The sequence below is a fragment of the Artemia sp. Qi Xiang Cuo genome, chromosome 3 (assembly GCF_049724085.1).
Source record: "Artemia sp. Qi Xiang Cuo chromosome 3, ASM4972408v1, whole genome shotgun sequence".
In the NCBI taxonomy this organism is placed as follows: Eukaryota; Metazoa; Arthropoda; class Branchiopoda; order Anostraca; family Artemiidae; genus Artemia; species Artemia sp. Qi Xiang Cuo.
The window spans coordinates 66530443-66547226 of NC_142796.1; the positions used below are offsets into that span (position 1 = coordinate 66530443).

General features: G+C 35.6%; 1 protein-coding gene across 5 annotated transcripts in view; it reads right to left on the reverse strand.

Annotated features, from left to right (window-relative positions):
- LOC148954433 (uncharacterized) overlaps window positions 1–16784 on the reverse strand; it is a 252464-nt gene that overhangs the window by 17053 nt on the left and 218627 nt on the right. For all 5 annotated transcript variants that reach the window (XM_089086509.1, XM_089086510.1, XM_089086511.1 and 2 more), the window contains one exon: window positions 8983–9312. In XM_089086509.1, the coding sequence (XP_088942635.1) occupies window positions 8983–9312 (330 nt within the window). The remainder of the gene's footprint in view (window positions 1–8982; window positions 9313–16784) is intronic.

Below are 16784 nucleotides of genomic sequence, written 5' to 3' on the forward strand. Positions count from 1 at the left end.
AAAACAAAACAGGAATAGATGGAAAAGAAGCGCGGTTAGCCTAGCGCGGATAAGGGGGAGGGGCCCGACATACTTCAAGAGACTCCTCAGAGCGAAAGTCAATGAAATTCACATCTTGTTTATCCAGCCATATGGAAATAAGTGGCAATCATAAAGCGGATTCAGTTAAACAAGATATATTGAATATCTCGTATGTAAGCCAGTGGCGTCAATTAGGAGGCGCAGGGGGGGCATGTGCCCCACATAGGTTTATTTTACAACCCCTCTCCAGATCTTGAAACTACTTAGTTTTTCATTGAAAAATGCCTTTTTTGGTATTTTTCATTAAATATTAAAAAACGTCAAATCCCCCTCCCCTTTAGATACTGAAAAACACAAGAATACCGAGGCCCCATACTGTTTACACGGATAAACCCCAAAACTCAAGCTCATGGTCGGGGTCCAGAATTACCACAGATTTTGCATCTCCAGATATTGACAATATCACCAATTTTTGCAAGACCCAAAGAACGAAAACAGATCTTCAAATCCTTTTTAATGGGCAAAAAAGCAACGACTTCCAACAAATTATTGTAAGTTCAGTGTAGCAAATAGCATTAAGCAAACTCTGCAAGGTCTTATTGGATCCGTTCATGTGCCGTTCAAATCGAACGAGAAAACCCGATAAAAACAATTTTGGAATCGAAAAACTTAAATATTTTCCCAAATATTTCTGCAGTTGACAAGAGACGCAATACAACACAGAGAAACACGTAAATAAATCAACATCAGTTTAAGGAAATAAATTATGTTCAGTTTAAGGGAGATAGTATATAGGCTATATTGGCGTCAATCCGCGAGAATTTAGATGGGGGGGGGGGCCAATAGTTTTTCAAAATCTAGGAGGGGTTGGAAATTTATCGTTTGAAAAAAATCAATAAAAACATACCTAAAAAGAATTTTTCAATAAAAATACTCAAAAAAAGGAATTTTTCAAACTCAAGGGGTATCTAATGGGCAAATGTCCCCCCCAAGTGGCGTCACTGTGTATATAAACATTGACTTGCAGAAGCAATTCCTATGGTTGTATTACCAAGACAGGTTTATGCTTTATAAATACTTCCAATTTGAATCTAAAATTCGAGACATAAGACACGGAAAAATTAAACGTTACAGTCGACCTAATTTAAAAGATATGGGTTTTACACTATCATTAATCTACATCGAAAAATCACTATTCTTTCAGTTTTGTAGGTCATAAAAAAGTCCCTCCCATTTTCCACTAGAAACTAATGAAGAAAAACACCTGTGAAAACCAACGTGCAGGTGTTTCAATGCATTCTAAGGACCTGTTTTTTAGGTGCTCCACGCTGAAAAGAAAAGCCTCTAAAAGTTATAGCTAATTTCATATGTGGGCTGTTCAAAAACAGCGGCGTCAATTCACGAAAATATGAGAAGGTACATGTATTTTCTAAAATTTAATTCGGGGGGGGGGGGAGTAAATTTGTTGCTTTTTCAGCTTTCTAAATAAAATACCAAAAAATAACATTTTTTATTAAAAATACCCCAAAAGGCATTCTTTTTAATGTAGAGGGGGAAACATGTATTTTTCTAAATGTAAGGGGAGGGGTAAAATTTTCACTTCTTCTTTAGTTTTCTAAATAAAAATACAAAAAAATATAGTTTTTCTTTGAAAATATCCCAAGATGGCATTTTTCAAATTCCAAGGGGGGGGGGGAGATCTATCGGAAAACAGCTCTAATGTATGTAGAAGATTTCTTGCAGTATGACATAAAGTCTGCAGTGACTACCAAGGTTGTTGATCAATCATCAGTATATGATGGCCTTCTTATGAGGGGCTCCCATGGCGCCAATAAAGTTAATACACCGTTTTCCTCGAATAGCTTTGTTGACTTTATTGCTGCCGGAAAAAAGTTGAGCTTTTTTTTTTAACTTTTTCAAGAAAGTCCGTAAACTTCAGCAAATAGAAGAGGACTTGTAGAAAATTTCACATAAACCACGCACAAATAAGTAACTACATATATAATAGTGTATACTTGTTTAAAGATTTCGCTTGGTGAAAGAATAAGGGTTAGACACAAAAAAAAACCATATAAGCCTTACTTATTAAAAGGAAAAAATACATAAGAAGATGGTCTTCTCGGCTACACGTCTGATTAATTCAGTTATTTGCTATGAAAAATTGTTGTAAAGTCAAAAAGGTGAAATTCTTGTGTGAGTGGGACAAACTTTATTGTGTGCGATTTCAGAAAAACTTTCTTAACTTTTTTGACGCCGTGGGATCCCTGCATTAAGCAACTGAAGAGATCGTGCCATGACAAAGCCACGTTTTCTGCCGTTTTGTGGCATAAAACGTCAATTTAGTCACAAAGAAGGTCAACATTCCGGTCAATGTTAATTTTAAGAAAGCTAATCAATTTTTCACAGTCTAAAACCCGCAACAGGAGGTTTTTAACCTTAGATAGCCTTTCATTAATTATTTCTTGTCTTTTTTTAAGCCAGGAATGGCAGGTAAAGTGCCGCGCGTCACCTTCTGGAGCGAAAAGGCTTGGAAACATAATAAGGGTACCATTATGACCCCCATGGTCGAAAACCTTTAACAGAGGTTTACAATAACCCCTTTCATAAACTCTCCCTCCCAGCAACCTTAGTAAGCTAAAACTGAAAAAGGCTCTTGAAAAAAATAACAGCCTAATGAAAAATATCTTTTATTTATTTTTGTTTTCATGGAAATAATTGAACTTTTTATGTGTAAACAAATTCTCAAACAACGTTCCCTCATACTCTTTAGTCTGTGTAACAAAGTTGCACATATCTCCAGGGGCGTAATTTGCTATAAGGCAGGGGGAGGGAGACTACCCCACAGACCCCAGTTTGCCCCTTCCCTCCAAAGCTGAAATTAAGCGTCTTCAAAGACCTTGTCAAAAACTAAGATACGCCTATATAATTCAAGCATCCACAGTTTTCTTTAGTATACCTTTGTCTTTATGGTACTATATGGCTTATTTTTCATTTTCACTTAATTTTGGAAAATCGGCTCCAACTCCCCCCCCCCCCCAAGGATTTTGAGCTCATTACCCCCCTGCATATCTTGTGAGAAAGTTTAAGAAGGGTAGGAACTAAAACCTATATTTCATGTCCTGTTTCAAAAAAAAAAAAATCATGTCGACTTCTTTTTTGTAAGGCTTATTGCGTATATTCAAAAAAAAAAAAAAAGTTAAAAATTAATTAAAAAAAAAGTTTTTCTCTTGGAAATAAAGAGGGAAGTTGAAACTAAAAACAAACAAAAAATATGCTTCGTAAATTACGCAATATATATCTATAAAACTAACTCAAATAAACTGACTTATGTTATTTCATATCTGTAGACTTTTAAAAGCAAGCACTTTAACTGTGGCTTCAGTTTTTTTTTTTTTTTTTTTTTTTTTTTTTTTTTTTTTTTTTTTTTTTAATAATAGTTGCATACTAAAAGTTATCAATATCATGGAATTTTCAGTTCCTGATAGGACATCATTTTTTTTGGGGGGGGGGGCTTTGTGTTTCCAGAAAAGCGCTAGCTTTTACAATTCTACAAATATTAGAAAAGATCACGCGTCATGTTATTTGAGCAATATTTTGCAGCTGTATCTTGCACTAACACGAAAGCAAACTCTTTACTCTCGACAGAAAACTTATTTTTCAATTAATTTTAAAGAAGTGATTTACAAACACTTCAGAAGTTTATAGTCCCAACATCTGGTGGACCTACTTATTCACTATAAAAATTAATCGAGCTTATAAGACCTTTTCCGTGACCTAGGAAGTGAAGCCGGCAGAGCCCCCTATTGTTTCCCGACTGGTAGAGAACCCCCAGACCATTGTTCGTGAGAAGACAAAAATCGACTAGACTTGGAAAGCGAATACAGCCTGCTAGTTGAAAATATTTCTGGCTAGCGGTTTTTGGCACTAAATTCAAATTAATATGCTCATGGCTTTAATAAAATTTCCAATTTTGATTTTTCTTGAAGTCATTACGAATTACTTCAAGAATGAATAGTATTTTTGAAAACCTTTGCAATATAATGATCGAGACCAATTATTAACAATAGTTTACATATAAAAATTAGTTACGACAATGGAAATATGGCCAATTTCTAAATTGCTTGACTTTTCACTCATTATACGTCTGTATGATTTTTATTAGCCACGTTTAGTGGCGGTTCTGGCCCCTTTGTGGCCGGGGCAAAATCTTGATTAGCACCTTCCCCCCTGTCTTCAAATAGTTTTCAGGCCAAATTTGAACAAATTTTCATGGATAAACAAAATTTTGCCAACTGTACCCTCTACTTTATTCTAATATATATAGAATTAAAAAATTACAAAATGATTATAACCCTTAGATTATTTGTTAGAAAATTTGTACCCCTAAAATTTCTGCACTCCGGGCAAGTGCACCTCTGTCTCCCCCAAAAACTGCCTCTGGCCATTTTCGCCACAAAGACATGGCTTGAAGTGAGAGAAGGCCTATAGTCTTCAGCAATTTCGTCATTGGTACTTGGATTAAAGCCAAGAAAGAAATGGAAGAAGAAGAGTTTTTGCTCTCTTTTGATTTAATCTTTAACTTGAAGCCAGAATTCGAATGCGAAGGAACATTAATTAACTAAACGACGGAAAGTTATTAGCCCATGACTTGGAGATAAAGCCAAATCGTTAGTGGTTACCATGTCACTCCAATTCAAGGAGATTGGTCTTAACAGTAGGGGGACTTAAAGCATTAATGGGATCCCTCGGGAATTCTCTGAGAAAATTAAAGATTATCAAGAAGAGCAAAACTTTTATAAGAGACAAAAAAATTTAGAAGTGACTAAAATAAAAAAAAAAATTAAAGTTTGGCAACGCTGTACAAAATCAACTTTTAATAACACTGAAAAGCGATATTCACTCTGTAAAAGGACGTACATTTCCCCACGTAAGTGGGTTAAACAAACGTCAATAGGGGGGGGGCAATTGGCCTCAAGATTTTTTTGTTCCTCCCTAAATTTAGTAAATACCTTTTTTTGTATTTTGACTGGAAAATACTATTTTTGTAATTTCCATTGAAAAATCGGAAAAACCAACATAATCACTTCCCATAGATTTGAAAAAGAAGTTACCTCCACATTTCGATTTTTGAGAGCAAGAGGAATTCTGACTACCCCGACCAAACTATCATGAAATTGAACTTAATAATGTGTTAATAAATAGTGATCGCTAAAACTCTAATTTGGCTTGTTTTGCCTCACGCTACTGTCTTGACCCTTGACTGAAAACACAAGGTGCTTTGACGCAATTTATACTGTTTTTAAGGTCATGTGATATCTTAAAGAATCACTCTATCTGATCCATTGTATACATTTTTAGTTTGTATAGGTAAATTATTTAGAATTGATAGGCGGTCTTGCCATAAGTTGTAAAGCTTGGATAAGAGATCCGAATAAATGACAGAAAACTAAAAGTCAACAACTACTCTCCCAAAAATATTAGAAAAACCATTGAAATTCCCCCGTTTTGTACCGGAGATAGAGATAGCAGTTTTAATGAAACTTAGATCATCAGAAAATTTAAATTTTCTTTTATTTCAATTTAACGAGGCAGGACTTTCTTTTTGAAGTTCAGAAAGGGCAGTCCCTAAAAATGTTCAAGCATACCTGCTCGGAAAATGCAAAAAATTAGTTCAGAGGAGTTATCATTAGATAAATTTGTCTGCTTTGGGAGTTCCCTGTGGCGTCACCCGCTTTAATTATCAAACTCACTGACAAAAAGGAAATAAAATTTAACTGTCTTTTCAGTCAAATTTCACAATCGAACGATAAAATTCTCGACAGCTCTCGGTGATAGCTTTGACTAACATGAAATACACATATAAGGTATCCCAGCATTTTATTGCAGAAGACAGCGCCATCTACTGAATGCATGATACGAAAAGATTTAGTTTTTGAAAAAAAAATGCTACATCAGTAATTTTAAGTCAGATTTGTTGCTCCAGAATAAAACCAGATCAGCATTGTCTGGGGTATCACATCGCTTTTATTCCGTAATTTTTAGTAAGATGTCTTCCTTTTAAGCCAAATTGGCACTACATGTTTTATCATGCCACTTCACAGATCTTCGATGATAGCAATGACCCTTTTTCTTTGAGACAGTCGCCGAGGCTCACAAAATGATTTTTTTAATGCATCGTATCACCAAAGTTAAAGGAACCTTTATGGAACAAAAAAGATTGTTTTCGGTACTTGTGTGAAATATCCCCTACCTAATATTATTCTAATATGTTTTTCTGACGCTCAATCCTAATGAAATATACCTAAGTATAATAAAAATATAATACTTTAAAAACAAATATGGGCTATATATTTGCATATTAGGAGGGGGGTAGGGGGTAAAGTATAGCGGTTCTGCATGCCTAATGTGTTGAGAATTGTTGAAAATGCAAGAATTGTTTTTTAACTTCACACTGTCCAAATACTTTGCCCCCCCCCCCTAATGTGCAAATATATAGCCCAAATCCTATTTTTTCCCTTATTCTCTTACTTCTCTGTGTATTGTCTCACGCTAAGCTGAAAGAAACTAACATAACACTGGTTCTGTAATGCGTAAGAGAATGAACAATTTTAGGGGTAGGTGGTATTTCATACAAGTACCTTGTTATCTTGTCTTTTATTTTTAGAACCTTTCCAATGACAAAAATAAAAGAAAAGGTATTGATTTTAGGAAAAAATTAATTTAACATTCGGATCGAAAAAGCAAAACCACTTGCGCAGAACGGGTTACATAGAAGTACTGCTGTGAATATTTTAAGTCAATACAGCCAAAGTCCAGAATAATTGTATGCCGTTTTTTTGTAAAGTCATGTCCAATGCCAAGGTTTCATTTCCTCTGATTTATTACGCCAGACGTGATTTTTTGTATATAAGGATATGCTCAAAACTAAGAGAATCTCCATAGCAACAAATTCATGCAATAATTTGCTTTCCTATAAACAACTCAGTTTTTCTTCTTGTGCCCCTCCTCTCCTGCCCTTTCTTCGCTTTGAGGTCTCCTTGGTTTTTTACAATTTCTATTCCTCTTGTGCAACAATTCCTCTTATATTCTTTTCCTTTTCCCTTTTTCCTCTTTTATCACTCTTTTTGTTTTTCTAGAAAGCATTTCTTCGTTTCTTTCTTCAACTGGGAACTTTATTGTTTAAACCTGACGGTTTCAATCACCTTTACGGGTAGGATATTTAATTCTATTTACTTCCTTGTTTGTTAGTTCTTTGTTTTTTGTTTTTTCTGGTATAAAATAAATTGAAACAAAAACAGTTTGTTTTGTTTTTGCCAGGGCCTTGCAAAAACCCAACACATTACGTTTCAAAATAATTATCTCATACAATTTCCTGCTTTATTTTTTCTTCCTTTTTTTGCAAAACACAAATTAAAAATTGTATTTGTTTTTCTTATATTATAAAAGAAAACAAACACGTGTTCGCTTACTTTCAAAAACCAGAACATGTTACGAACATTTACAATATATTCATATTAGGCTAAACAGGTCTACTTAGGGTCCGTAAAAATGTAAACTTGATTCTGGTGGTGGATTAACTTCAGCTGACCTCATAGACCACTTACATTTTAAGTTACATAGCTTCAGTGCTGTATCCAGGATTTTTGTTGGGGGAGGGGGCAAAACAATAAAAACCCATAAAAAGTTTGTTTATGTGCATTTTTGTTATGTGTTTTCAAGTAGAACAAACATTTAGAGCGGGGGGGGGGGGGGTCACACCCCATAACTTGGGATCCCCTTACCTACATTTATAGTACACGAGAAAGCATTGGTGATGGGGGGGGGGTAAATATTTGAGAAACTACTAAAAATAAGGTCATTTCTGGAGGATTCAAAATATCAAACATTTCAAGAAAAGGTGGAGGGTGTAGAGCCCCAAAGACCCTGGTTCTGTGCATGTATTTTCCTGAAAATATACCTACAAGGAATCACACAAGGGAAAACACTTGGTTCTACACCAAGTCCGATATTCTAAAGTTCAAATTTATTTAAAAGAAAGCTTCAACAAAATATACAGAGTTGTTTTTTCTTTCAACCTGACACAAGTTGGAAGAGTTGGGAGGTGGTACTTTTAACCGTAAATGTAAAGCCCGGTGCTAGGCTTATTCCCCTCCAGAAAATTCTACTCCCCGCGAAAAACTCCGTAGGTGTTAATTACATTTTACATGGTTGTCACACTTAAAAAATCAATTGCGCAGCAGTAAAATTTAGTGGCAACCCTTGACCTAAACTGGTCAGGTTACACGGAAATGAGAAACGTGTAGCGTGCCAGCTCAGATTTAAATCTGTCGCAATTTCTCACAAACTTTTCATGATATTTTTTTTCATCATTTCCCGTCCAGAATAATACCATAGTTTTCCATCGCTTGATTTTTGTCGTTGCTTAATTTTAAGGTTTAAGATTTTAAGGTTCGTCATGAAGATCTTCATAACTCCTTTTTGCAGTTTCATTCCGCCGCTTTACTTTACTTTTTTTGTTCCTACTTTTGTTTACTTTTTTTTTGTTTTGAACGATCCCCTTCCCCTCGGAAAAAAACCTTAGTATATTTGGCTGAATGAAGCATTCATAATAATTTTTACTCTTGACTGATTCAAAGATATGGCAATGCCAGGCACACCTGAGTCCTAAATTCTTTGCCAAATACAAACTTCGATACGAACGGTCTAAACGTACGTAACTAGCAGCACTATTTTTTCATTTTTAGTGGAAAAGCAACATTTTTAATTGAAAAACTGGCCTCGCACATGTTAATTTGGCAATAATTGAAGCTTAGATTTTCTATAATAAAGCATTCATTTTCAGTGTAAATAAAAAAACGGATAAACAGAAAACATTAAAACGGTAATAAGAAAAAAAACTGTAAAAAGAACGGTAAAAATAAACGGTAAGAAGAAAACAGTAAGGGTAAAAAGTCTTCTTACCTGCCGCTTTTGAGGGAATGGCCTTGGAGGGGCTGGTCCCTTTTTTCTCTTCCACTGTCCATAGCTATCTTTACTTGGCAACTCAAATTTCTTTGAATCCGAGCTTTTTCGATTTTCATTTAATTTATCCTTTTCATTTTTATTGTGGTCAGGTCGACGAAATTCCTCAGAGACAATATCTGGCTCAGAAATATTATTTCTCTCCCACTGGTTCATTTTCACTAAATCAGGTAAGGGAGATTTTTCCATAGGGGGTTGCTTTTCAATTGGAGGTGGAGGGGCTCTTCGAACTTTTCTATATCGTCCAATAGTGCTGGCAGGTGAAACAGGCTGTAAAAAGTAACTGATTTAGAAACAGAAGATACAGAGAAAAGCTACTGCCTAAAAATACAAGATCTAAATTTTGAGGTATTGAACAAATTCCAGCTCAACACCAGATCGTGGATTAATTCCTACTACTCGCCTCTCTCCTCACAATCCTAAACTTAGAGGACTTTTTCTGCCGTCCGAACAGAAACTGTTAGCTAACAGTTTTCCCATCAATCGTTATTCTGTCGTCCAACTAATATTGTAAGAGAATTTTCGTAACAGAACAAATCATGATTGGAGAAAATTATGGGTGTATTTTAAAGCACAAAATTCAAAACCAGATAATGCAGGGAAACATGGTGGCTATTTTCTATGCTTATAATTTTAATGGAGACTTCTCGTGTTTTTTGACAAAACTTTTGGACGACTTAGATATAAAAAAAATTCGGTTATTATCACTGGACCACACATTCATCAATTTTTTCGCTGCCTTGAGAACCACTTAGACTTACAAACAATCCCTAAAACTTTATTGTATTGTGTCGGATTAACGACGCTTCTTGATTACTAAGGTCCTTGCGTCAGCCCGCAGTGTGTTGCTACAGCCCCATTCGATCTCAAGTCCCGTGTTACCACGACTACTAAGGTCCTAGCGTCGGACCGCAGTCTGTTGCTACAGCCGGGTTCGATCTCTGGGTTCGATATTGCTAAACCGAGGTCAAACCCACAGCACAATAATATTATATTAAGGATTCGAACCTGTGCTTCTACAGCCACAAGGCAGAGCTGTTATCATTAGACTATAGCGTTTTCTTAAACTTTAAAGTCTTATCTCCAAGATTGTGTTTTTGAATGTCCCGCCCAATTACTACATTTTTGTGAATTATTAGCTAACGAAGTGAAGGCGGAGAAAACACTTTAATTATTAAAAAGCCTTCAATTACGGTTATCAAAAACTTTTATTTTTAAAAACTGAAAAAGCTGCCTTACTTCAGCGGAAAATAATCCTCGTTTTCATTATTTTGCAGTAGAATATAAATGTTATTATAAAAGTGTTACTATTACTAATAATGGCGAGGAAATTGGGAGTTAACACAAACACAGAACTGATATATTCGGGCGGGATATTCAGCTTGGTAATATGAGACCCAGAGATCAATCCCAACTGTTCGATCTCTAGGTCTCGGCAAACTAATCCACAAGTAGCGTTGATTTCTTCTAGAGTAAATAGACATTTTTGTGATGATGTGCCGCTTTTATGATGCAACTTATTGTTATAAGTTAGTGTTTTCTTTAGAGAGTTGATGCAATAAAGTTCAACTTCCAAGAAAATTACTTTCACAATATATGACGAAAAGAGCTTAGCTTGTTTGAACGTTCTAACTTTTCTGCAAGGAAGTCTTATAGTAACAAACATTCACGTATAAAGACATGAAAGTCAAAGAAAATCGCCTTAAAGGAACTCTTACAACATCCAAGATCCATAATGCCTTCGAAATAGAAAAAAAATTTATTCAAGATGTAGAAGTAGCCCCAAGTAAGTTTCAAACCAAGTTGGCTAACTGAGCAAAATACTTAGCAAAATATAAGGCAAAGAAAAGGTTTTGCCTGAGCCAATGGCTTTATCTAGCGAAAGATTTGAACAGAACCAAAGGGCGTAACAAAAAAAATAAAAAAATTAGGAATACAAGAAAAGATCAGAAAATTAAAATCAAATGGCTCAAATTTTTAAGCTGAAAAATTAGCTTTTGTTGTCGTTGTACAACAGAGAAACCGAGATATTACTTGTAAGAATCCTGTGGCTCTTTTTGAAATGGAAGAATTTTGACAAGAAAAATTTTGACACAAAAGAAACAATCAGCTGTAGATTTAACTTTCCGTTATTTTAAATGACTGAAGATTTAACAAAGTAGGTTTTAAAACCAATCAGTTTTTTTTTTAAACGAGGCTATTTGTCACTACACCAAATGAGAATTAATTTGACTGGCTAACGAAAATGTGTCACCAAATACAAGCCACTGAAATCACGGCATACTTTTTACCGTAAAGTTATAGGTGAATAACCCCTCTTTTGCTCTTTAGTTGTACCCACAGTTTATATAATTATCCAGTATGATCTTTCCCTATCTCACCCATTATAAAAACCCGGACCGAGGTGCGAGTGCTCCAGAAAACGTTTTTGCAGATATAAACATAAGCGGCATTAGATCTTTTCACGGGTAGACAAAGAATAATCACCTACGGAACAAGTACTGACAAAACCACTTGGCCGGCTCAACCAATAAGTGGACAATAAGTGCAGAAATAAGTGGGAGGAGCTTTTTGTTCGCACCGAGAATGAAGAGCCAGAAATCATCTGCGGTAAACTTACTGGATAATTATACAAACTGTGGTTGTACCCTAGGCAAAGGATCTTATTTTTCCCAAAATATGATTCACAGTGCATCTAATAGTTCTCTAATAGGTACGTATCTGCAAGTAGATTTGCCGAAGGGGCACCCACTTTCCACCACGCTTTATACTGTTTCAGCCAAGCTTGGCGCACTTCCGCCACGCTTGGCACACACTATTTGGTGTACGTGATTCCTGAAAGTGGGCACCCCCTTGATATTTACAAAGGCGTATTTGTTGATTAGTTAGAAGCCAGGGAAGACAATCTAAGAGGGGAACAAGAAACATTTCAGGAATCCTTACTATGTTATATATTATCTATGTTTCTACGTTATAAGGTAACTTTCCATGTTATTTCTTTCGATGCGCATTTCTTTCTATTTCATGTAAAAAAATGCGCGGAGTTTCTATCAAGAAGGTAGTGCCAACCATGTTGTGGACCTGAACGAGTTGTACTTGTAAACTAATAGAAAGGTCAATCAAAAACTGTCACGGAAGTCTTCTGTAGGAGGTTTGAGGAAAATCAAAGAACTAATACTAAAAAGTGTTTAGGAAAATTCCATCGTGGGGCATTGCGGAAAGCTCCACTTCTATCACGTCTGCATCCCGCCTTATTCTTCCCGCGTTACAAAAAAAAAGTCCGAGAAAACTTCCGCGGGAACTACTGCTACATCCATACATCCACCTTATAGTCCAAACCTAGCTTCATCTGAAATTTGTTTTTTCCTAGACATACTTGCATCCTAAACAATTTATTCCCAAACAATTTGCAAAGGGGTATTTGCTGATTAGGTAGAAGACAGGGGAGACATTCAAGCTAAGAGAGGAACAAAACACATTTCATTTAACTCAAAGTCAAACAAGCACATTTCTTTCTGTTATACTAGGGACATTCAAAAACACGTGGAATTTCTGTCAACAAGCTAGTGCGAACTGTGTTGTAGAACTCTGAAAGGATTGCTCGTGTATACTTTTTCAAAGGTCGAAAAACTATCACAGGAGCCTATTTATGTAGAAAGTTGAAGAAAAATTAGAGTAAAATCTGCTAAAACGTGTTAAGGAAAGCCCTGTTGAGGAACCTTTTTTCCACCACGACTACCTATCACCACGTTTGTCACGCGCTGCCAAAAAAAGAGATTTCCCGTGATTCCTCTGGGAATTACTGACCTATAGGCCTACACCTTATAGCCCAAACCTAGCTCCATTTGAAATTTGTTTATTTCCAAAACTTAAATAACAGTTGAAAGGCATCCATTTTAATAGCACCGGTGAAGAAAAACACGTAGAAAAAAATGGCTCATAAGAGGGTCTCCAGATTTCTTCAAAAATGGTCTAAAAGGACGGAAGCACCGCCTAGAGAAGTGCAAAAACCATAACGGAAGTTAGGTTGGAAAATAGATCCGATGTAACAGAAAATTAAGAAAAATTACAAAATTCCGCTTTTTTTGTTAATGCATCTTGTATGCTGAAATGAAGCAAGTCTTAAGAATAAAACTGTATTTTAAAATATCTTTTCTTATTTTAAACTTCGAAGGAAACATTTCTGCAAGGAGCTTAGAAACTTTAATTTTATTCTCCTACGAATCGATGAAAAAAAGAGCAATGTCCCTTTGTTAAGGTACAAATTAAGAGATAAGGGGATTTCTGAAGGGAAAAATAATTCCATTGTTGTAAAAGCTAATTGATTGTAAAAACCTTGATTGAGTTTAAAAATTAAACCAGAAAATAAGGAAAAGTTAAACTTCCACTTGATTGTTTGTCTTGTGTCAAAACGTATACTGGTAAAAAGTACGAAAAGCTTTTAGCTATAAAATTTTTACAAAGTCCCTTTTGCAAGTCTCCTTCGAGGGGGAGGGGAATTATTCATTTGACGTTTCAGTTACATAGGAAAGGAAACTGCCTACAATTAAAAGAAAAAATACAGAACAGGTTATAATAAATTACTAAATTAAAATGCCAGGTACGCCTTTTCGTCAAGTAAGGCGTATTTCTTTTCTGTGACGCTGTCAACGCGTAGCTTAATCTAAATTACCATAAGTTTACAATAAAAGTCTCCTCACAAATTTATATCTTTAAGTGCAAGAACAACAAAGAAATCTTGCCTAAAAATAGCTCCCCACAGGGCAATATAGGGAAGAAATTAATAAAATGGAACAAATACAAATTCTTTTCCCTAACAGATTCTTTAACGAGTATCTCTAAAAAAAGATTCTATGGACATTTCCTAATATGCAAGTCGTAAATAAATAAAAATGGGACGTTGATAGATCAATAAAGCTGTTATGACATATAAATCTGAAAATACTATTTCAAAAGCTCTCCAATCTATTTATTCAAATTTGGTCGTTTTAATAACAATGAATGATGATGCGATTATGTCAGTATAAATGAAGAAAAATTGGAAATTTTAAAGTCAAAGACAGTATCAAATTGAAGAAAACAAATGAGTACATGTAAGGAGTCAATGAGGTATTAGGACTCAAAAAGGAAGGTTCAGCATTAGATCACAACAAGTCACGAAAAGTAGCTTTGGATATAAAGGCGCTTGATTTTTCACAATGAAAATTAAGACCCTTACTTTTTGAAGTAGCGAATAATTTCTTTACAGAAACGATGACAGACAAAACGGCCCGCTGAGATCAGAAATGCATAAATATTTTTCTGTATTTGAACTTGCACAAACTATCCCTCATTTGTGTATCCATCTTTTTCTAAGTTTGATATGGAAATAATCAATTTCTCCATTTCTTTTAATGTTATCAATTACGGCTGTTAATAGAAGCTGGTTCCTTAAAATAGCCAATATCAACAGGTCACTTTGACCAACTCCCCTAAGAAGGAAAGAGGTTAGAGTTAATTCGACTGCGTAACATAACAGCGAGGGGTAACAACTGGGCATTTTGAGGGACACCTGGAGGCATGAGGCACGGAGGCACGCCGGAGGCATGCCTCCGGAGGCACGCCGGAGGCATATTCCAAAGGGCGCAACATGTAAATATATACAACTTGCATGTTATTCAGTATCTGTCGAATTTTCAAGCACCGTCAAAAGCTATCTTTTAAAACTTGGAAAAAATCATTTACAGGTTTATTTGGCAAGGAAAAGAGCCCCCAAGACTGAAAACAACTGATATGTACCTAAAGAAGAAGAACGGAGGACTGCAAGTTGTTGATATTCATGCAAAACCTAGGAAACCCTACGATGGCACTGATGGTGTCACCTTTTCCTATTAGACATGCAGCGTTGCCACCTGCTCAAAAATAAAATTCCGATTTTTCTTCAAAAAAAGTCCCGAAATTTCAAAAAAAAATCCCGGAACACGGTTTTTAAGTTATACAACATAGGGCTGCGCGGTGATGACGTAAAAAACAAGGCGCGAAATTCAAAGTACCGTGAAACGTGGTTTTTAATTGTAACTAACAACTGATTGTCAATATTCCTAGTATTATTTCGACGTGAAAACGTTATGGTGGATTAGTAGGATCTACGTCAAATATTTTAGGCCAAAACAATTCGGCAAAGTTACGAAAAAACATGTCTACGCATCCACGTTTCATCCTTATTTGAATTTCCCGCCCAAGAATTGACGTTACGCTTCGCAGCCCTATTCAATATGACTTGACCAGCGGTAAAAGTTGCCTTTTATCACGTCTTCACATGTCCCTTTCCCTTTTATGATACCTGCTTTTCTGTTTAGTGGCTGTGCCAAGACGCACTCTTGGATCTCGGATTCTTAATTGTACAAAAAAAAGGAATCTGCTGCTTTGACACGAAAGAATCTAGAAAACACAAATATCCTTTTTTCCCGACTGTACTTAGAATCCAACTTTCTTTGTATTAAACATAGGCCTTTGGGGATTTGAAGAGAAAACTGTAAAGCAAGAGTCAGAAAAACTGTTACTACTGAGTTATTTGTAAAAAGCACTAAGTAAAGCCACCAACTAAAAAAAATAACTAGTTTCTCAGATATTTATTGGTAGGTTTAAGTAACCATCTCGATAATCACAGCTCAAATGACAACCCTAAGAAACTGGACAAATGAGCTTCAGTAAATCAAACTAAGCTCGGTTAGCGCAAGTATAAACAGTCTTCTACTACTAAGTCTTCTACTGAGCATAACAAGTTTTCCGATGGTGTGGTCGTAGATTTAGTAATGACATGGTAATTATATCGAGTGACACCATGGTAAGGCTTGAATCTGTCACCATACGATCTACTTCATTTCTTAAGTAGTTCATTACATTTACAGTTTTTGAGATTTTCTTGGATATCATTTCGACTTTATCTCGTTGGTAGTTAGCTATACTTGCTTGTATTTTCTGGACGTGTAACGTTATATTCATGGCATTATTCAGTTTTCTCACGTTTTCCCTTAGGATATTCAGGTCTGCTTCCGTTGTTAAACCAAAAAGGCGGGAAGCGAGTTCTCCTATGATGGGAATTAGGCTTGTCGATCTCCGATATTTGCTTCTTCGAAAAAATACTTCAAAAATTCTCGTCGTACTTTGTTTTAATTTTTGTATTTCTGTATTAAATAGTTCAAACAAGGCTTGTAATCTTTGCCTGTATAATATTAAAAATGCTTGGTGAGTTGACAATTTTTGGGCGTTTTTCTCGCTTAGATCAGGTAATGGATCAATATCTTCTTTGGCTGGCTCGACGGCCATTGCTAATCTAGCACAAGTGCGTTTGCCGTCTATGGTCCAACATTTCTGGTGTACGTAGTCATTTTCTTCTTCTTTTTTATAACTATTTTTCTTTTCTTTTGGTTTAACCGCTTGTACTTTTATTGTTTGTATCTCGGTATGTTTTACTGGTATGTTTTTCCTGCGTTCATGCCTATAGTAAATATGAATTTCGGCTGGGTGCGCGTAAACGTGGGCCCTTTAGACCAAGTCCATTTTGTTATTATTGTTGGTTTCAGATAGGTCAGTGTGGTCAAATTTTCAGGTGAATGTTCACTAAATGCGCTCTTTTCTGGGACTGTGCTCGTCGTAGTTTCTGACATTGAAGATTGTATTTCTCTTATTGATTTTTCATAAACAGGCGTGGTTGTTTTTGTGTCTTTTTCTTTCCCCTTGATAGGGTTTTCGTTTCTATT